General features: G+C 35.9%; 1 protein-coding gene and 1 pseudogene across 1 annotated transcript in view; both read left to right on the plus strand.

Moving 5' to 3' along the window:
* CFAP44 (cilia and flagella associated protein 44) overlaps window positions 1–23,008 on the plus strand; it is a 105,172-nt gene that overhangs the window by 67,211 nt on the left and 14,953 nt on the right. Inside the window, exons 24-28 of the mRNA XM_057696316.1 lie at window positions 2,475–2,649; window positions 7,487–7,664; window positions 10,185–10,685; window positions 15,828–16,031; window positions 16,988–17,183. Coding sequence (XP_057552299.1) covers window positions 2,475–2,649; window positions 7,487–7,664; window positions 10,185–10,685; window positions 15,828–16,031; window positions 16,988–17,183 — 1,254 coding nt within the window. The remainder of the gene's footprint in view (window positions 1–2,474; window positions 2,650–7,486; window positions 7,665–10,184; window positions 10,686–15,827; window positions 16,032–16,987; window positions 17,184–23,008) is intronic.
* Window positions 4,073–4,947, plus strand: LOC130830453 (lactoylglutathione lyase-like; annotated as a pseudogene).

Genomic DNA, 23,008 nt, shown 5'->3' on the forward strand with positions numbered 1-23,008 from the left:
TTAGGTCTGAAACTTCCACACCCAGGTTCCTGGTGGAGTGACCAATTCATTCTTCTCCTCTCTGAATTCTACCGATTCTTGGGGATCCAGATCAAATTACACTTTTATGTTTTTTATTGAAGTGTAGTTGATTTAGTGTTGTATTAGTTTCAAGTGTAGAGCACAGTGACTGTTATGTGTATTCTTTATCAGATTCTTTTCCCTCATAGGTTATTACAAAATATTGAGTGTCGTTCCCTGTGCTATACAGTAGGGCCTTGTCGGTTATTTTATATATACGGATTACACTTTTACTGTAAAGTCTTTCTGTGGCCACCCAGGCCACATTAAACTCTTATTTTTCCATGGTGTTATATGTCTGAAGTATGAAATGAAATGGTGGCTTATAGCTATTTGACCATCAATATTATTTAACTTTTTTCATGCATATCTAAAGTATATCTATATGTGGCTTGAACATAAATAGAATAATTCCCCCAGTAGATACTTACAGGTGATAAAACCAATTATTTTAATGAATTAATTGTTATTGAAGTATAATTGACCTGCAAAACTCTTAGTTCCAGGTACCCTAGTGATCCCTTATTTCTATATATTACATAATGACCACCATGATAAGGCTAGTTACCATCTGTTACCATACAGAATTATTACTACAACATTGACTGTGTTTGCTGTGCATTTCATCCCCCTGACTCATTTGTTTTGTAACTGGGAGTTTGTACCTCTTCATCTCCCTCACCTATTTCGTCCCCCTCCTCCCTCCCCTCTGGCAACCAGCTGTTTGTTTTCTGTATCTATGAGTCTGTTTCTGTTTTGTTGTTTGTTCATTTGTTTTGTTTTTCTAGATTCCACATATAAAAGAACTCATACAGTATTTGTCTTTCTTTGACATATTTCAGTCAACATAACACCCTCTAGGTCATCCAGGTTGTCACAAATGGCAAGATTTTATTCTTTTTTATGGCTAATGTTCTAGTGTGTGTGTGTGTGTGTGTGTGTGTGTGTGTAATATACCAAATCTTCTTTATCTGTTGCTGCCATATCTCGGCTGTACCAATTTACATTCCTACCGACAGTGCACAGAGATTTCCTTTTCTCCATCTCCTCACCAACACTTGTTATTTGTCATCTTTTTGATAACAGCCGTTCTGACAGGTGTGAGGTGATATCTCATTGTGGTTTTGATTTGCATTTCCCTGATGACTAGTAATGTTGAGCATTTGTCCATGTATCTGTGATAAAGCCAGTAATTTTTAAATTCTAGATTTGTGTGTTTCTGACCATTTTTCGATTGGCCACAGAGCACTGCAGTTGGTATATGTCACCTCAAATCATACCTGTCGAGTAGGACTCACTTGCTTTTCCCTTTCCCCTTCATGAGCTTACAAACACTCTTTCCCAGCTTCCCAATACCTGTCAGAGGTCTGTTATTTGTTATCTTGTTCTCTAACTTTATCTATCTATCTATCTATCTATCTATCTGCTGTGCTGGGTCTTTGTTGCTGCACCCGGGCTTTCTCTAGTTGTGGTGAGCAGGGGCTACTCTTTGTTGAGGTGAGCGGGCTCCTCCTTGGGGTGGCTTCTTTTGTTGTGGAGCACAGGCCAACTTTTTAATAAGGTTCTGAGGAACAAAAATTGTGATTTATATCTCTTTATTTTGGTATTCTAAAGTATTTTTATGGGATTTCATTCATGGTAGTTGCTTAATATATACCATGGCTTACAGATTCATTATATTCTTGGATTTTTAAAATGTGGCAGGTTAAAAGCAATATTTGAGGGACTTCCCTAGTGGCGCAGTGGTTAAGAATCCACCTGCCAGTGCAGGGGACATGGATTAAATTCCTCCTCTGGGAGGATCCCACATGCCTCAGAGCAACTAAGCCCAACTAAGCCTGTGTGCCACAACTACTGAGCCTGCTCTCTAGAGCCTGTGAGCCACAACTACTGAAAGCCACGTGCCTAGAGCCTGTACTCTGCAACAAGAGAAGCCACCACAATGAGAAGCCCATGCACCACAAGGAAGAGTATCCCCCCATAAATAATTAATTTATTAGCAGAGCTAATTTATTTATATGCAGCTAATTATTTTAAAAACCTCTCAAATATTGTTTTTTTAAATTAATTTATTTATTAGCTGCATTGGGTCTTCGTTGCTGTGCAGGCTTTAGCTGCAGCGAGCAGGGGGCTCTTTGTTGTGGCGTGGGCTTCTTATTGTGGTGGCTTCTCTTGTTGCAGACCACAGGCTCTAGGTGCACAGGCTTCAGTAGTTGTGGCATGTGGGCTCAGTAGTTGTGGTGCACGGGCTTAGTTACTCCGTGGCATGTGGGATCTTCCGGAACCAAGAATCAAATTCGTGTCCCCTGCATTGGCAGGTGGATTCTTAACCACTGCGCCACCAGGGAAGTCCTTAAGAGTTTTATTTTGATGTTTCAAAAAGATTGAAAAAAAAATATTGACTCTCTCTATAGGTGGGAGTATTAGTGTGCCAGAAGAATCAATCATAGAAAAAGGGAAGAAATTTCGGCCTAAAACCCTAAGCGAAATTATGGTGGAAAATCAAATTGAGAAAACGAGGAAACTTATATTAAAAGCTGAAAGGGCCCAACTGAAGATTCAGCAGCGAAAGAAAGAGTGGGAGGAACTGTAAGTTTCTTTTACTTGAAGTCTTTTGTTTTAATGTCTCAAAATATCTTTTAAAATCTTCACATTTATTGACATTGTTATTTAAAAATAAACCACAAGAGATATTAGAAAATATTTTGGACTGAATAATAATGAAAATATATCACAACTAGTGGAATACAGCTCAGGGCTTAGAGGGAAATTTATACTTTAAATTCCTACATTAGAAGAGAAGAAAAGTATAAAATCAAAGTTTATACCTTAAACCTCAAGAAGAAAAGAGTTAATTAAACCCAATTAAAGTAGAATAAAGGAAATAATATAGAACAGAAATCAATGACATAGAAATCAGACAAACAGTATTTTTAAATAATCTATAACTAAAAGCTAGTTTCTTGAAAAAAAATAATAAAACTGATAAACCTCTTGTGGAGTGATCAAAAAAGAGAGAAGATACAAGTGAACTATGTCAAAAGTAAAGGAGGACAACACAACAGATACTACAGAAATTAAAATAATAAAAAGGGAATAGTATTGTATGAACTTTATTATGCCAATAAATCTGATAACCTAGATGAAATGCACAAATTCCTTGAAAGACACAAATTACCAAAACTGACTCAAGAGGAAATAGAAGATCTGAGTAGCACTATAACAATTAAAATTTTGAGTTTATAACTTATAACCTTCCTTCAAAGAATACTCCAGATCCAGGTGGCTTTACTGATAAATCCTATCAAATATTTAAGGAAGAAATAATACCAAGCCTAAACAAAGTCTTTCAGAAAATAGGAAAGGAAGAAAAACTTCACCTCTTTTTATGGTTTATTTTTAAATGTGCTGTTTAGTTTCCAAATATTTTGAAGTTTTAAAAAATATCTTTGGTTTCTAATTTAATTTTCTGTGGTCATAGAAGATAGTCTGTGTGATTTAAACTTATTGGAAATTGTATAGGCCTGCATACAGTATCTTAATTAAAGTTCAACATGTGCTTGAAAAAGAGTGTGTATTGCTGTGTTCTTGGGTGTACTGTTCCATACGTGTCAGTGAGGACAAGGTGATTGATAATATTGTCTGCATCTTCTGTTTCTCCTACTTTGAAGGCATGACTCTTTGGGGGTTTCTACTGAATGTCTTCTACATTTAACAAGGGCCCTCTAGCTGGTGGGATCATAAGTGAGTCCCAGCCATGTGTAAACTATGAGAATTAGTTGTCTTACATCTTCCCAGTATTTGACTTTCCCCAGGTGTTCTTTGCCCAGCTTCGTGGTATTTCACATTACAAGTGTACAGGTTAATATTCAGCCAAAAACAATAGAGAGCCCTATATAGATTTCTTTGCATAGCTCTGCTATTCTTTTCCACAAAGTTCTAACCATTTTGGCCTCTGCGAAATCTGATTCCTGGGATCCCAACGCTATTCCATAGTATGGTAATTTCCTCCATGCAGAAACTAGGAGATAGTAGGGATTACTTATTTTGTTTCACTTTTCTCAGCAATTACAGTCCTGTGCTACTTATCATTCAATGTCTGAACATAGTTGTTTCATATATTTTTGTTCAGTTCTAGTTATTTATAACATGAGGCTAATTATAGGCTTTGTTTCTCTCACATAGCAAAAGCAGAAGTATTTTCTTCTTTCCTTTCTTTCCTTTCCTTCCTCTCTACCCCTTTCCTTTCATTAAAAACATTAACCTTGGGTAAAGGGAGTTTTGTGGTTGCCACGTTCCCGAGTACCGTCGTCCCGATACAGCAGTGCGGCCACGGCAGAACCGCAGCCCATGTCCGGCAGCCTCACCCACGAGGCTGCCCTCAGCTGCTGCTCCAACCCAGAACCCGGCACCAAGGATTTTCTCTTGCAGCAGCCCATGCTGCGAGTTAAGGACCCTAAGAAGTCACTGGATTTTTATACTAGAATTCTTGGAATGACACTATTCCAAAAATTAGATTGTCCCACTGTGAAATTTTCACTCTATTTCTTGGCTTAAGAGGATAAAAATGACAGCCCCAAAAATAAAGATGAAAGAATAGCATGGGCATTCTCCAGAAAAGCTACGCTTGAACTAACACACAATTGAGGCACTGAAGATGAAGAGACCCAGAGTTACCACAGTGGCAATTCAGATCCTCGGGGATTTGGTCACATTGGAATTGCTGTTGGTGATGTTCACGGTGCTTGTAAAAGATCTGAAGAACTGAGAGTCAAATTTGTGAAGAAATCTGATGATGGGAAAATGAAAGGCCTGGCATTTATTCGAGATCCTGATGGCTACTGGATTGAAATTTTGAATCCTAACAAAATTATAACTATTATTTAGTTCTGTGAGAATGCTGCTTTGAGATTTCAGTGAAGACGTTTTGGAACGTAAAAAAAGGAAAGAATATGATTGAAGATATGCAGATAACAGAAGCTCCTAGGACTGAGGGATCATTGTCCCAATTGAAATTATCCTTAAGTCCATTTCCCTTTCCTATTTCAGCTACGTTTTTCACCTAACTGTTCATTCTGGTTTTAAAGTGGTGCTTTGTCTTATGTTCTTAAATATAGTTGTATAACTTTACTTCTTTAGGCAATAATTAGATCAGTTCCCTTCGGAGGTTGTATTTGCCTTCTCTCTCCTGAAGAGGCACAAGTCCACAAGCCTGCCATTGAGTCATTTTCAAAAAACAAAACAAAACAAAAAACACTTAACATATTTTTGTTGTGGTTACCTTCTGGGGTTTACGCTCTTCAGAAGTAACTTTTCACAGTGGGAAGTAAAGAGCCCTGAACAAAAATGAAGCTTCTTGTATATTTCAAACAGTATAAAGTTTGTTTTACAAAAGAGCTGTTACTCCTGGGAGAAGTTCAGAATCATGCCGGCAAGGATGCAGATAGAAAAACTAATTTCTTCTTTTTTACAAAGTAGTTTGAAAGTTCAAGGACTAACCTCTTTATTTTGGGATGGGGAGGCGGATGGGAATATTACATACTGGGTATGCAGACACAGACTAGGCTGTCACACACTTTATCTCCCTTAATCCTCCACAGTATCCTGTGAGATAGAAAGCAGCCTGGACATGCAAAATAACTTTAATGAATCCAAGGCAATATAAATAGTCTCAAGTACTCAAGATCTCATCATCATTTTTAGTATTTAGATTGTACCTCAAAAATTAGTACCTGACAATACCTCCTCCACTAATCTTTGTAAAGACCCTCAATGAGTTTGAGCATTGTCCTCTTAGCTTTTGAGCCTGAGTACCACAGTGAGGAAGAGGTGGTGGAGGAAGTCTGCATCACATGGCTGCTCTGGGGATGCCCGGTTGTCCCTGTGCAAGTGGTGTTTGTGTTACTTGTGAAGAGCCCCTACCCCAAGGTCTTCCAGATGCCAGTAACTATTTAGGGTAAATTACGTTCAATGATGACATAACTTGGGTATCAGAAATCAGCTCAGTGGTCTTACCTGCCATGATCGACATTTGATAGGAACTGATTTTGAAAATCTCTTATGGCACAGATAATAAGAACATCCAGTTTATGGTTTAACTACATTTGGATTTTCTGTGGACTCTAGTGGAAAACCTTTGGATAGGCCTTGCCAACGATGCTTACACTGCTAGAAGCGTTTTACATTTCCTTTTTGGATGAAGTGGATTTATGTGAGCAGTTCGAACAAATAGCAGTACTTATAGACTGAAATAAAATAAAATTTTAGAAAAGACAAAAAATTTAATCTTTCTATTTAGTGCGGTTATACACAAATGAACAATTGTCAATTAATACATTAGATGCCATGTGTTTCCTCTGCTATATGTATATTTGTTTTCTCCTAAAGGGCTGACTGAGCTATGTGCTCATGTTGACTGACAGGCTTCACTTCAAAGAATTAGGTAGGTTAGGGTCTCCCAGTGAAGATCCTCTACAATGGGGTGCCAACACATAACACAGATACATTAGTATTTCCCAAGCCGAGAGGTCAGTTCCTATAGAGATTAGTTCTTCAGTTTTACTTTAGGTATAAGATTGCTACCACCTTGCATGTGTGTAGATTGGAAAGTTGGGAGGGCTCAACTGGTTCAGGCATTCCTTTTCTATCCTCTAATTAATTTTGCCAAGTAATGTCTAGCATTGCATTCACTGCTCCATATCTGCTCCATCTTTGCCTGGAGCCTCTTAAGAACTCTACCAAGAAGACCAAATCCAATTCTTTTCATAGCCTTCTCCTGGGAGTATTTGGGACTAGAGTTTTCATTGGTCTGGTTTATCCTTTAATATGATTTCATCTTCTTTCTGTCTTCTAGAAATGTCACTATCACTAGTTTGCTCATGATTTTCTATCCCATCCTGAGCTTTCCTATTGATTTACTCCCTTTAATACCTCCACAATGCCATTTCCATGGAATGTGGGAAAAGAGAGGGAGGTAAATACATATATACTCGTGCTATCATTTTGAATTACATGCCTCTTTTGAAAATGTTACGACAAACTTTGACAGTCACTTATGTTGTTTAAAAAATTTACCTTTTTAGTGATTTAAAAAAAAAAAACCCATATGCAAAGCATAATTTCTATGGAGGGAATAAATAACAGTGTTGATCTAAATTACTTAGAAGTTAACCAAAGCCTAAGAACGATTCAGATTATTTTCAGCGCCGTCTACTGATTATTTTTTATTTATTTAATTACTTATTATTTTGCTTGAGCTGCTTTAAAAATAGTCATTAACTTAAAAAAAATTCTTGGGCTCTATAGAAAAAGGCAGCACCACAGACTCAGAATTATGCTTTTGTTTCAATATTGAATTTGATTATATGCCTAAAGTAGACAAATGAGAGTTTATTGTCTATGGCTGGGCTGTCTGTTTTTCTGATAGGTACAAGAATAAACCTGAGGATGACTATGAAGATCCCAAAGATGTTCAAGCCATCAAAGAGGCCCAGTTGTATATGGGAGACTTCAATTTGAAGACAGCCCCAGACTATAAGATACCTGAACACATGAGAATAAATGCTGCCAAGAAGGAAGAGGAACTGGGATACCTCGACTCTATGGTACTTACCCACAGCCTTCATGACAATCCAGCATACCCTGGGTTTTATTTTTATCTTTTTACTGAATTCTGCTAAAGCCATCCATTCTGTTATCTGGTCCATAAAGATATATAGAAATTTAGAATTGGAAAAGGCTTTCATGATTATCTAGAATAATGCCCCTTTTTACAAATGAGGAAATTGAGTCCTGAAGATATGAGATTTATCCATGACTGTTTAGTTAACATGGCAGAACCAGCCTTCAAATTAATTACTTGGTTCAATACCAATTTCATGGGTGAAGGCATTATATTTTATGGACTTTGAACCTCTGAAATTCAAACATATCCTTATTGGATATTGTTTTTGGCTGCTGTGGACCACCAAGACTTAGGAAAAGGGGCCACTGTATTTAGCCTTTGTTTGAAGGACTTCTAGACTTTTGCAGGTGACTCAGTACTAAACAATTGATATATTTATTCCTTTTTGATTCTCTCTGCATTTTTCCAAACTGCTTCTAATCATCCTAATTTCTCATACCTGTTTTTGTCCTAAAGTTTCCTTTCCCTGTCATAGTAATTCCTTAGTGTGAATTGACAAGTGACTTTTCACACTTAGAGGCTCAGCGGGCATTTGAGCTATCATTTCGAGGAGAATTTTGTATATGGCCACCTCGTATGGCTGTTCAGGTTGCCCATTTCAAGGCATCATATTGGAAAGAGCGCCAATCATACCACAGAAATAATATGTTTGAGTATTTTATAATTTTCTGACAAATGGAAGTAAAGTATCTTGAGGAAGGAGTGTCTTTTTCTATTTCACCAAAGATGCTGTATATGCCAGCACTACGAAGATCCTGGTATGGCAATTGATAGCCACAAGTAATTTTTCATAGCTCATAACTATACCTTTCTGATCAAAAGGACAATTTGAACATTTTTTTAGTGACCATTTGGATTGTTTTTCTAGCTGTTTGTCTAAGGCAATTCTTGTTTCAACTATCATGTTTCATCCATTGTCATAGAGAAATGTGCTTTTGATTACAATTTGCCAATCATCCAACCTGAAATTTCATAGTCCAGGTAGAGGTGGTGGCCAGGTGTAATGTCTTGAACTGAACTGCATTATACTGAAATCTATTTTATTAAAATAACAGCATTAAATAATGTAAAGCACACAGTTCCACAGGTCAGAAGATCAGAGTTCTGTTCCAATCTCTGAAGCTTAATAGTTATATGAACTTGGTTAGTCATGTAAATCTCCCTAAGCCTCAGTTGTATTGTCTGTTTAAAAAAAAATTATTATTACCAATGTACAAGAATAAGGCAAGACATGTCTAGTCTTCTTCATAGGGTTAATGTAATGGTCAAAGTCAGTAAACAGTTATTCTTATTGTGGTTAAATTCAAAGTCATTGAAAAGTATCAAGCGTTTTAGAAATAGTATATTATAGGTTCCCTGTCCCACCCCCCCACCTGCAGTGGCTAGTGTTTAGGTGTGTGTGGTATTTGGAAAACTAGAAAGAGAGGCTTGGTGTTGTAAACAGGACTCCTCAAAAAGGTAGAACAAACGCAGGCTGGTTTGGGTTTGTTCTTCTCAGCTTAATTCTCAATCCTCCAGATACTTCAGAAGTGGTCTCCCACTCACCCAAGGGCTGGATTTTGAGTTTAAACCTTAATGCTTTAAAGGTTTGTTCTTAAGTATGTAAAACATCTCCTCTATTTTGTTGCAGTAGATAGTAAATATACAGGTAATTTTTGTAAGACTACTCAAAGAAGTGCCTTTTGATCTTTTTTTTTTTTTTAACCTGCATATTTATGCAAAGTTACTCCTTAATAGCCTTTGGGCCACCTAGTTGCCTAACTGCACACCAGGAGTAGAGTTGCATGTGACTATAGGCTCTGGAAGGGCATTTAGGAGACACAGACTGGGGAGAGAGTTAGCAGTGAGGGAGCAGTGGGTCTGTACGGCACCTGTGGCTGGAGGAGGGGGCAAAGCTTGGCTTAGATAAATGGAAGAAGAACTAAGGAAGAGTCCAAGGATCATGACCTTGCCTGCCCAAGGAGTAAAAGAAAGAATGTGGCCAAAATATAGAATGACAACAGGCTAAACTATATTTTGGCCCTAGGTGGGCAACCCTAGGTGAGTCTAAGCCAATAAGATTTGAGTTTCCATCAGGAAAGGACAGTTACTTGTGTGTTTTTGACCAAAGAATGACCTTCCCCTCCCTGGGATCTGGCTGAGTACAGGGCTCAGGAAGGACTTCCATTGAGTGATAGGAGGAGGACAGAGGGGAACTCAGCCCTAGAAGCCAGCTGGGGGACACCAGAGGTCACATCCAAACTGTCTCCCCCTAATGTAGAGGTGAAATGGGGAAAAGGCTAAAAGCCAGAGAAAATAACTTAGTAGTGGACAAGAATGATCAGATAAATTTTTATCTTGAGTTTTCTCTAGGCATTCTAGTCAAGGGACAAAAGCAAATTGTGTTTCAGGCTGCGCTTTGCGAGTGGGTTGTCATTTTGCTTCCTGTTCTTTCTGTCAGGCCTATGCAAAGAAAATGCACATGAACAAGTGCATTGTCTCTCTTCGAGACCTTAAAGTGGCTGTCATTGAGGAAATACAGTGTCTGGTGCAAGAACTGAAGAACATTCAGTCGACTCTTCACACATCCAAGTGCGTCCCCATTCCCCAAGTCCCTCAGATACACCCAGAAGAAGTTCCAGAAAAGAGATTTCAGTATGATGAGGAAACCCTCCTAGCTTTTAAGCGACAGCAGATGAAAAATCAGGCTGAAGTGGCCCCCCAAATGGAACAGGCAGTGTCTGCAGCCTCAGCAGGAGGCTTCCTCAGACTCTCTCCTGGAAAGGACGGGGATTTGACCACTCGTGATTCGTTGTCTAGATCGTCAAAAGCATCAGCATTCACTCTAGATATTCCGAAGTTCTTAGAATTTGAAAGAGCAGATCCAACTGAAGTGGAGCTAGAGATTATGAAGAGAGACGAGATTAAACACTTGTACATGCAACAGTATTTGATCAACAGGGTACGAAATGAGACTGCTTATTTAAAGCTGAAAGAGAAAAGAGCGGGAACTAGCTCTACTTTCTTATTTATTTTTAATTTCTCTACATTAACCTTCCCCCAAACCCTGACCAGCCCACAACTCACTGATGGCTTGGTTTCCTCCCCATCCCTGGTCTTCTGAAAATCACTGTGCTCTGCCCAGAACTTTGGAGCTTTTCACCATTTCTTTTGGAAAGCTAAGAGCTAAGGGCAAATCCATGTTAATTGGTATCTAACTAAAGTCATGGTAAAGAAGAAGTGATGCAGCAGCTTTCAGATGCCAGATGGAACATAATTTAAAACCTTCTGGTGAAAATGGGGCACCCTCTGCTTTTCAGCCCCTGTTCTTTAATGTGTTATTTGCCCTATTAGTGGGAGTGTTCATGGTAATAGCTTCAGAATTGTTCTGGAGCTGGAATGGCAAATATTTTATTTCTGGGAAAATCAGGACCAGGCTGGGGCCAGTTGCATGCAGGAAGTGCTTTGAATATGGAAGGAAAAGGTCCTTTCCTGGATGGAAGCTCCCCCCTGCCAGCGGTACAGAGTCCCCTTGCTCAGTGTGTCTTTCCAGCTCTACTCTGAAGGCAGCCCCTATCAGTTCCCAACCTTATTCTTCACCCATTATCTCTACTTCTTCCAGCCCTCTTTTCTCACTCTTCCTGTTTCTCCCCACTCCCCACCCACCTTCTGAGTTTCATATCTGTGCTTTTTTCATTGCTATTTCCTTCTACTTGCAGTGACTTCCTTCCAGAGTTGTCATCATTCAGAACTCAGCTCACTGCCTAACCCTCTCCAGAATCTTCGGCCCACACTACATAGTCTCCTTTCTTCTAAACTCCATTTCACTTATAATCAGCACCTCATGTTTTATACTTATTTTTCTTGCTGTTTTATATGTGTCAGTTTAATCTTACAAATTAGATTATACAATTTCTTTTTCAGATCTTTACTGGAGTATAATTGCTTTACAATGTTGTGTTAGTTTCTGCTGTACAACAAAGTGAATCAGCTATATAGATTATACAATTTTTAATTGGAATATAGTTGATGTACAATATTATGTTACACATATATAATATACCAATTCACAATTTTTAAAGGTTATACTCCATTTGTAGTTATTATAAAATGTGTTGTACAATATATCATTGTAGCTTATTTTATACATAATAGTTTTTACCTATTAATCCCCTACCTTTATATTGCCCTCCCTCCTTCCCTCTCCCTACTGGTAACCACTAGTTTCTTCTCTATATTTGTGAGTCTGTTTCTTTTTTATTATAATCACTAGGTTTTTTTTTTTTTTTATATTCCACATATGACTACTAACATACAATATTTGTCTTTCTCTGGCTGACTTATTTCTCTAATCATAATATCCCCCAGGTCGATCCATGTTGCTGCAAATGGCAAAATTTCATTATTTTCTATGGTTGAGTAGTATTCCATTGTGTATATATACCACATCTTCTTTTTCCATTCATCTGTTGATGGACACTTAGGTTGCTTCCATATCATCACAATTGTAAATAATGCTGCTATGAACATTGGGGTGCATGTATCATTTTGAATTAGTGTTTTTGTTTGTTTATTTGTTTGTTTTGGACATATACCCAGGAGTGGGATTGCTGGGTCATATGGTAGTTCTATTTTTAGTTTTTTGAGAGACCTCCCTCCTGTTTTCCACAGTGGCTGCACCAATTTACATTCCCACCAACAGTGTACAAGGGTTCCCTTTTCTCCACATTCTCACCAGCATGTGTTGTTGTGTGTGTGTGTGTGTGTGTGTGTTTTGATGATATAGCCATTCTGACAGGTGTGAGGTGATTATCTCATTGTGATTTTGATTTGCATTTCCCCAATGATTAGCGTTGCTGAGTATTTTTTTCTTGTGCCTGTTGACCACCTGCATTTCTTCCTTGGAAAAATGTCTATTCGGGTCTTCTGCCCATTTTAAAATCATTTGTTTTTTTGATGTTGAGTTGTATGAACTGTTTATATATGTTGGATATTAACCCCTTATCAATCATATCATTTGCCAGTATTTTCTCCTGTTCAGTAGGTTGTCTTTTCATTTTGTTGATGGTTTCCTTTGCTGTCTGAAAGCTTTTAAGTTTAATTAGGTCCCATTTGTTTATTTTTGCTTTTGTTTGCTTTAGGAGACAGATCCAAAAAAATATTGCTACAATTTATGTCAAAGAATGTTCTGCTGTTTTCCTCCAAAAATTTTATGGTTTCCAGCCTTACATTTAGGTCTTAAAACCATTTTGAGTTTATTTTTGTGTATTGTTTTAGAGAATGTTCTAATTTTATTCTTTTACATGTAGCTGTCGTTTCCCCAGCACCACTTACTGAAGAGACTGTCTATTCTCCATTGTATATTTTTGCCTCTTTTGTCATAGATTAATTGACCATAAGTGCATGAGTTTATTTCTGGGTTCTCTATTCTGTTTCACTGATTGATGTGTCTGGTTTTGTGTCAGTACCATACTGTTTTGATCATTGCAGCTTTGTAGTATGGTTTTGAAGTAAGGGAGTATAATCCCTCCTGCTCTGTTTTTCTTTCTTGAGATTACTTTGGCTATTTGGGGTCTTTTGTGTTTCCATACAAATTTAAAAATTTTTTGTTCTGGTTCTGTGAAAAATGCCATTGGTATTTTGATAGGGATTGTATTGAATCTGTAGATTGCCTTGGATAGTATGGTAATTTTAACAATATTGATTCTTCCAATCCAAGAACACAGTATATCTTTCCATCTGTTTGTGTGATCTTCAATTTCTTTCATCAGTATCTTATAGTTTTCTGAGTATAGGTTTTTTACCTCCCTGGCTGGATTTATTTCTAGGTATTTTATTCTTTTTGATGTGATGGTAAATGGGATTGTTTCCTTAATTTCTTTTTCTAATAGTTCATTGTTAGTGTATAGAAATGCAACAGATTCTGTATATTAATTTTATATCCTGCAACTTTACTAAATTCATTGATGAGCTCTAGTAGTTTTCTGCTGGTGTTTTTAGGATTTTCTATGTATAGTATCATATCATCTGCAAACAATGACAGTTTTGCTTTTTTTCCAACTTGGATTCCTTTTATTTATTTTTCTTGTCTGATTTTTGTGGCTGTAGGACTTCCAATACTATGGAAGGACTTGCAATACTATGTTGAATAAAAGTGGCAAGAGTGGACATCCTTGTCTTGTTCCTGATCTTAGAGGAAATGCTTTCAGCTTTTCACCTTTAAGTATGGTGTTAGCTGTGGGTTTGTCATATATGGCCTTTATTATGTTGAGGTGTGTTCCCTCTATGCCCACTTTCTGGACAGTTTTTATCATAAATGGATGTTGAATTCTGCCAAAAGTTTTTCTGCATCTGTTGAGATAATCGTATAGTTTTTATTTTTCAGTTTGTTTGTGGATATTGAATTATCCTTGCATCCTTGGAATAAATCCCACTTGATCATAGTGTTTGATTATTTAATGTATTGTTGGAATCAGTTTGCTAATATTTTGTTAAGGACTTTTGCATGTATGTTCATCAATGATATTGTCCTGTAATGTTCTTTATTGTGTGATATCTTTGGTTTTGGTATCAGGGTGATACTGGCCTCATAGAATGAGTTTGGAAGTGTTCCTTCTGCTGCAATTTTTGGGAATAGTTTTAGAAGGATAGCTGTTAACTCTTCTCTAAATATTTGGTAGAATTCACCTGTGAAGCTCTCTGGTCCTGGACTTTTGTTTGTTGCGAGCTTTTTAAATTACTGTTTCAATTTCATTACTGGTAATTGGTCTGTTCATATTTTCTATTTTTTCTGGTTTTGTTTTGGGAGATTGTACTTTTCTAAGAATTTGTCCATTTCTTCTAGGTTGTCCATTTTGTTGGCATATAGCTGTTTTTAATAGTATCCTATGACGTTTTGTATTTCTGTGGTGTCAGTTGTAACTTCTCCTTTTTCATTTCTGATTTTATTGGTTTGGGCCCTCTTCCTTTTTTTCTTGATAAGTTTGGATAAAAGTTTATTAATTTTATTTATCTTTTCAAAGAACCAGCTTTAGTTTCATTTTTTTTAATTTTCTTTTTTTTTAAAGTCTATTTCATTAGATTATGCAATTATAGGATTCCCCTGAAGAGTCTAGGATAATGCCAGACATATAGTAGATATTCAGTAAAAAGTTTTGATTGATTTAATTTTAACTAATTATCAATTTAACAAATATTTATTGAGCATTCTATGCACAGAAACAGTGCTAGCTAGGTAGTAGGGATGCAACAGTTCTCAAGTCAGACGTTCTCTATTCTCATAAAATTTACAGGCCATCACAGGCAGTGAGAATAAAGCAAGCATTATCTTTAGAAACTTGGACACCTAAGTGGTCTAGTTGCAGAATGGTGTTGCACTAAAGACAATATTGTCCTGCCTCCAAAGAAGTTTAAAAATAATTCAAATTTGTTGAACAAGTCTTAAGGGGGAACCCACTTAGTCTATAGTCATACATTAAAAGCTTAATTTTTCTCCTCCTTGGTTTGTTGGGTTTTTTTGGTTTTGTTTTTTAGCTCTCTGAAATTCTCCAGCAGTTTCACTGCCCCAAACCTACAGATATCTTCCTCTTTCTCAGCTCCAGGATGAGCCCTCACTCATTACGGGCATTTGATAGTCGAGGCTCCCCATCATGTTCAGCCTAATGATCATGGAATGGTTTGTCTTCTTCCTATTGTACTAGTTTCCTTGGGAGAATCAGCCTTTGGGGCTCTCTCTTGATCTCCTCATCTCCTTTGAGGTGGGGTGAGGGAGAAGCTGTATCAAAATCAAAGTAAAACTGAGGATTTATAGTCATTTGAAATGGCAGTGGAATAAAGTCTAGACCAGGACTTGAGATTGGGTTCTTTTCAGAATTCCTACCACTTAATAAATTAATTTATGTATATTTAGTACCACTGATGAACTAAATATGGGGCTACATACATGCAATGTGCCCACCCACACACATTTATAATTCTCCATCCATAATAAGGGCATAATAAGAAAATGCTTTTAAGCAAACAAATCAGTATTATTGAATAGTTTTAAAAATGCTCTTACCTGTTTTAAATTTCTAACATACCTTCAAATCTTTTTCTACCTCAGATCAAAGAACTGATTGTCACTTTTGATGCAGAACTCCGTCTCCTGAGACATCAGAAACTGAAACTAGATACTCAGATGAAATTAGCTGACCTGCACCATGTCACATTATTTCAAGAAATGCTTCTCCTGAAGAATTTTGAAAAACAGGAGAACATACTTCAAGAGCGTGTTAATTCATTAGACAAAGAGGAACAGGACATGCAAGTATGAATGGGCAAAAGAGTGCTAGCTAGCTACAACCTTAATTATGGAGGGGACTTGAGCCTTCTTTTCTTTCCTCTTCTCAATTTAATTTCCCCCCTTGTTCTAGTCCACATCTCTTTCTTCTCTTCCTTCTCCTTTCCCCCCTTATTCCTTTTTGCTCTCTGGTTTTGGTATCCTTGCTCAGAGAGAAGTGAATCATATTTTTTAATGAATTTGATCTGATATTTTGTAAGGTAGGAGAATAAAGTTTTCAAAAGTGACCCTTATGTTTAGTTTACCTATGGATTTCAAAATTAAAAGTCTATTTTTGTTGTCAGTAGCTATTATGTGTAGTTGAGTTTTGATTATATATTATCCTTATGAATGAATATACTTGGAAAAGAAGTTGGTAAATTTCTTAAATATTATAGCTAGTTTCAGAGTAATAAATAATTGAATACCACAGGGAATTAAGTTTATTTGTTACATATATGTTAAATTTGAAGAGATTAATTAGACCTTCTATTTTTGTCATGAAGAAGGATTGTATTAGATAATACATAATAGTGATGTCAATTTTTAGGTATATCAGCTTCACTAAGAGCAGATGTGCCTTTTTGTTTTAGGTATCTTGTATTGATATGAAAAAAACCCTTTTTTGAAACCACACATGGAAAAATATTAGCTGACATTCACATATCAGTAAAAATTTCAATTTATTTAGTTTTTTGAGGAAGCTAAATATCAGAAATTCAATCTTATCTGATTCTGAACTTAACTGATTTTTACAAAAGAATTATAAAATTTTAACCAAATAAATGAATGACTCTGCATTCAGAAACATCAGAAATGTAAACTTCTATTAAGAAGCTTTAAAAAATGTTTGTAGGCTGTAACTTTACGTTGTAATGTGCATTGTTCTCTGAACCTGGTTCATCAGAAATATTTATCATTTGTTATTGTTTTTGTTCATTTAGTGGAAAATAAATGAAACTCTTAAAGAGATGGAAGAGAAAAAGAATGAAGTTGCCAAGCTCCAGGACCAAGAAAAGGCACTCTATGCTGGTTTCCAAGCAGCCCTTGGAGAAAACAATAAATTTGCTAACTTTCTCATGAAGGTACTAAAGAAGAGGATTAAGCGGGTGAAGAAAAAGGAGGTTGAAGGAGATGCTGGTTTGTATTTCTTTCTTACATATTATGTGTAAAGAGTTCTTTACATATTATACATACTAGTCCTTTGTCAGATATGTGGTTTGCAAGTATTTTCTCTTGGTCTATAGCTTGTCTTTTCATTCCCTTAACAGAATTTTCAGAGCAATAGTTTTGAATTTTGTCAATGTCCAATTTGTCAATTTTTCGCTTAAATTTTTTTCTTTTTATTGAAGTATAGATGATTTGCAATGTTGTGTTAATTTCTGCTATACAGCAAAGTGACTCAGTTTTACACATGTATACATTCTTTTTTTTAAATATTCTTTTCCATTATGGTTTATCATAGGATACTGAATATAGTCCCTGTGCTATAAAGTAGGAGCTTGTTGCTTATTAATTCCATATATAATAGCTTACGTCTGCTAACCCCAACCTCCCACTCCATCTCTCCCCTAACACCCTCCCTCTTGGCAACCACAAGTCTGTTCTCTATGTCTGTGAGTCTGTTTTTATTTTGTAGATAGATTCATTTGTCATATTTTAGATGCCACATATAAGTGATATCATATAGTATTTTTCTTTCTCTTTCTGACTTCACTTAGTATGATAATCTCTAGTTGCATCCATGTTGCTGCAAACGGCATTAATATTTTTATGGCTGAGTAGTATTCCATTGCATATATATACTACATCTTTTTATTCCACTCATCTGTTGATGGACATTTAGGTTGTTTCCATGTCTTGACTATTGTGAACAGTGATGCTATGAACGTAGGGGTGCATGTATCTTTTTGAATTAGAGTTTTGTCTGGATATATGCTTAGGAGTGGAATTGCTGGATTGTATGGTAATTCTATTTTTAGTTTTCTGAGGAACCACAATACTGTTCTTATAGTGGCTGTACAACTTACCTTCCCACCAACAGTGTAGGAGGGTTTCCTTTTCTCCACATCCTCTCCAGCATTTGTTATTTGTGGAGTTTTTAATGACGACCATTCTGACTGGTATGAGGTGGTACCTCATCGTAGTTTTGATTTGCATTTCTCTAATAATCAGCGATGTTGAGCATCTTTTCATGTGCTATTGGCCATTTGTATTTCTTCTTTGGAGAAATGTCTGTTTAGATCTTCTGCCCATTTTTTGATTGGATTGTTTGTTTTTCATTGTTGTTGAGTTATATGAGCTATTTGTATATTTTGAGTTTTTCCAATTTGGATCCTGTTTTGGTGTCAAGTCTAAGAACTCTTTGCCTAGCCGTAGGTCCCAAAGATTTTCTCATATTTTTTTTTCTAAAAGTTTATCATTTTACATTTAAGTCCGTGATCCATTTGGAGTTAATTTCTGTATAAGATGTCAGATTTTGGTCAAGATTTTTTTTTCTTCTAGGAACCTCCAGTTGTTTTAGCACCATTTGTTGAAAAGGCTGTCTCTCTTCCATTGAATTGCTTTCGCTCTTTGTGAAAAATCACTTGGGCCTATTTGTGTGGTTCTATATCTGGGTTTTCTATTATGTTCTATTGATACAGGTGTCTATCTCTCCACCAATACTATAGCCTTGATTATAGTAGCTATTGAGTTCTGAAATTAGGTAGACTAATTCCTCCCAGTTTATTCTTCTTTTTCAAAATTGTTTTAGCTGTTTTAGTTCCTATATATTTCCATATTTTATAATTATTTTTTGTACCCACAAAAGATCTCATTGGAATTTTGATAGCAATTGTGTTAAACCTCAGTATCAATTTGGGGAGAATTGGCATCTTTACTATGTTCAGTCTTCTAATGCATGAACGTAGTATGTATTTATTTAAAGTTTTGATTTGTCATCAGCATTGTGTTTTTAACATATAATTCATTTTCATGTTTTATTAGATTTATGCCAAAGTATTTCCTTTTTTTTTTTTTTTTTGGAGTAATTTTAAAAGGTATTTTATTTTTAATCTTGCTGTCCACATATTCATACTAGTATATAGAAATACAGTTGCTTTTTAGAGGTTTATCTTATATTTTATAACCTCACTTATTAGTTCTAGGAATTTTTGATTGATTCCTTGGGGATTTCTATCTGTAAAAGGGGCAGTTTTATTTATTTCTGGTCTGTATGCCAATTACCTTTTATTGCCTCATTGCACTGGTTAGAACATCCAGTACTATCTTGAAATAAAGTGTTGAGAGCTGACATCCTTGCCTTAGTCCAATCTTAGGGGGAAAGCATTCAATCTTTTACCGTTAAGTATGCTACCTGTACCATTAAGAAACACCTATAGGTGTTTCATCAATACTCTTTATCAAGTTCAGGAAGTTCCCCTCTGTTGGTATTTTTTATGAATTTTTATCATGAATGGTATTGAATTTTATCAGATGCTTTACTGCATTGACAGTTATGTGATTTTTTTTTTTCTTCAGCCTGTTAAGATGGTGGATTATACTGGCTGATTACTGATTACCAGACCAAACTAGCATTTCTGAAATAAATACCCCTTGATGTGATGTAAAATTCTTTTTATATATTGCTGAATTCTACTTGCTAATATTTTATTAAGAAATTTTATGTCTATATTCAGGAGGGTCATTGTACTGGTTTTGTATTACATTTATTTGCTTTTAGTATCAGGAGAGTAATAGCTTCAAAATATGAATTGGGAAGTCTTCTCTCCTTTTTGATTTTTCTGGAAAATATTGTATAGAACTTACGGCAATTCTTTATAAATGTTTGGTAAAGTTCTCCAGTGAAACTATTTGGGCCAATGGATTTCTTCAAGCCAGTTTTACAATTAGAATTTCAATGTTCTTAATAGTTACAGAACTATTCAAATTATCTATTTTATATTGGGTGAGTTACGGTAATTTGTATTTTCTGTGGGATTGGTCTATTTCACCTAAGTTGCCAAATTTATGTGCATAGAGATATTGATTGTATTTCCTTGTTATCTTTTTAATATCTGCAGGGTATGCAGTAATACCACCTGTTGCATTCTTGATATTGGTAACTTGTTTCTTATCTTCCTATATATTTTTTCAATCTTACTAGAGGTTTGTCAATTCAATTGATCTTCTTGAGAACAAGCCAGCTCTTTGTATAAGTGATTTTCTCTATTGTTTTTCTGCTTTCAATTTTATTGATTTCTGTTCTTATTTTTACTATTACCTTCCTTCTGCTTGCTTTGGATTTATTTTGTACTCCTATTTTTAGGTTGTGAGGTGGGGGCTTAAATCATTGACTTGAGAATTTTGCTTTTTTTCTAATTTAGTACTAGAATTTCTCTCTCAGCACCACTTTAGCTGTATTCCACAAATTTTGAAGTGCATTTTCACTTCCATTCAGGTCAATGTAGTTCTGAAATTTACATTGTGACTTCTGGGTCCCACGGATTATATAGAAGTGTGTTGTTTAGGTCTGAGTGTTTTGAGATTTTCCTGTTATCTTTCTGTTATTGATGTCTAGTTTGATTCCATTGTGGTCAGGGAACGTACTTTGTAGATTTCAGTTCTTTTATAGTTGTTGAGATTTGTTTTATGGTCTGACATACAGTCTATCTTGGTGTATTCTCTGTGGGCACTTGCAAAGAATGTATATTGTGCTGTTTTGCACGAAGTGTTTTATTACTGTTAGTTAGAACCTATTGATTGATGCTGTTGTTCAGATCTTCTACATCCTTGCCGATTTTCTGTATAGTTGTTGCATCAAATGTTGAGAGATGGGGTGTTGGAGTCTCCAGATATAATAATGGGTTGTCTATTTCTCCTTTCATGTTTTTCAATTTTTGCTTCACATATTTTGTAGCTCTGTTGTTTTATGCATACACATTTGATATTGCTATGTCTTTTTTATTTTTTTATTTTTTATTTTAAATTTATGTATTTATTTATTGGCTGCATTGGGTCTTTGTTGCTGTACATGGTCTTTCTCTAGTTGCAGCAAGCTGGGACTGCTCTTCATTTGGTGCACGGGCTCCTCACTGTGGTGGCTTCTCTTGCTGTGGAGCATGGGCTCTAGGCATGCGGGCTTCAGTAGTTGTGGCATGTGAGCTCAGTAGTTGTGGCTCATGGGCTCTAGAGCACAGGCTGAATAGTGGCACACGGGCTTAGTTGCTCCTTGGCATGTGGGAGCTTCCTGGAGCAGGGATGAAACCCGTGCCTCCTGCATTGGCAGGTGGATTCTTAACCACTGAGCCACCTAGGAAGTCCAATATTGCTATGTCTTCTTGATAGATTGGCATTTTTATCATTATATAAGGTCTTTTTCTGGCTTGGGTAATTTTCTTTGCTCTGAAGTCTATTTATCTTATATTAGTATAGCCATTCCTACTTTGCTTTGATTAATAGTTGCATGATATATTTGCATGATGTATCTGTCCCCTCTTTTTAATTTCAACTTGACTATATAATTATATTAGAAATGAATTTCTGAGAGACAACATATGGTTAAATAATGTTTTTCATCCACTCTGTCTTTTAATTGGTATATTGAACCACTTACATTTGATATATTAGGCCTTAAGTCTGCCATTTTATTTTTTATTTGTTCTTATTCTCTGTTTTCTGTCTTTTTTCTTTTTCCCACCTTCCTATAGGTTACTTCAACATTTTTTTAGAATTCCATTTTAGTTTTCTCTAGCACTTTTTAATGTATCTCTTTGTATAACTTTTTTAGTGGTTGCTCTATATATTATTGATACTATAATGTATACATAATTTATCCCAGTCCACCAGTGTCATCATTTTACCAGTCTAAGTATAGTATCCTTGTCTACCTTTATATCCTTTTATCTTATTTATAATATGGTTATCATAAATATTTCCTCTACATACATCTAGAACCATATCAGACAATATTATAATTTTTGCTTCAGTTATCAACGTATTTTAAACACTTGGAGGAGGAAAGCCTATTGTATTTATCCATACTTTTGCTCCAAGTTTCCTTTTTAAAAAAATAATTTCCCTTCTATTTAAAGAATTTCCTTTATCCATTCTTTTAGGGCAAGTACACTGGTGGCAGTGTTTAAAGTTTTCCCATAATCTGAGTATGTCTTGATTTGCCCTCTTTTTCTGAAAGACATTTTCACTGGGTATAGGATTCTAGGTTGGCATTTCTTTTCTTTCAGCATTTGAAAAATATTTTGTTACTTCCTTCTGGTCTCCATGGTTTCTGATAAGAAACCCTCTGATATTCAAATTGCTTATCCCCTTTCCTTCTTTGCCTGCAAGATTTTTTTTCTCTTTAGTTTTCAGAAGTTTGACTGTGATGAGTCTTAGTGTAGAGTTTTTTTCTTGATTTATCCTCTTTGGAACTCATTCACCTTCTTTAATCTGTACGTTTATGTCCTTTGCCACATTTGAGAAGTTTTCAGCCATTATTTCTTCAAGCCCTTTTAAAGATCCCCACCTTTCCTTGCTCCTTCATGCAACTCTGATGGCATGAATGTTAGACCTTTCATTATGGTCCCAGAGGTCCCTGAGGCTCTGGGGTTTGGGTTATGTTTGTTTTTTCCAGTTTGTTTTCTTTCTGTTGTTCAAATTGGCTACTTTCTATTGTTCTATCTTCAAGTTCACTGATTCATTTCTCTGTCCCCTCCATTCTGCTGTTGAACCCACCATTAGTTTTTATTCTAATTATTGTATTTTTCAGTTCTAAAATTTCCATTTAGTTCTTCATTATATAAACAATTAGGCTGAGAGTTTATTTCTTTGAGGCGTTGTATTTTTTCATGTGCTTCAAATGTGTTCATAATCGCTCATTGAAGCATTTTTATTGTGCCTGTTTAAAATACTTTGCAGGTAATTCTAACATTTCTGTCATCTTAGTGTTAACATTTATTGATTGTCTTTACTCACTCAGTTGGAGT

The sequence above is a fragment of the Hippopotamus amphibius genome, chromosome 10, assembly GCF_030028045.1.
Source record: "Hippopotamus amphibius kiboko isolate mHipAmp2 chromosome 10, mHipAmp2.hap2, whole genome shotgun sequence".
NCBI lineage: Eukaryota > Metazoa > Chordata > Mammalia > Artiodactyla > Hippopotamidae > Hippopotamus > Hippopotamus amphibius.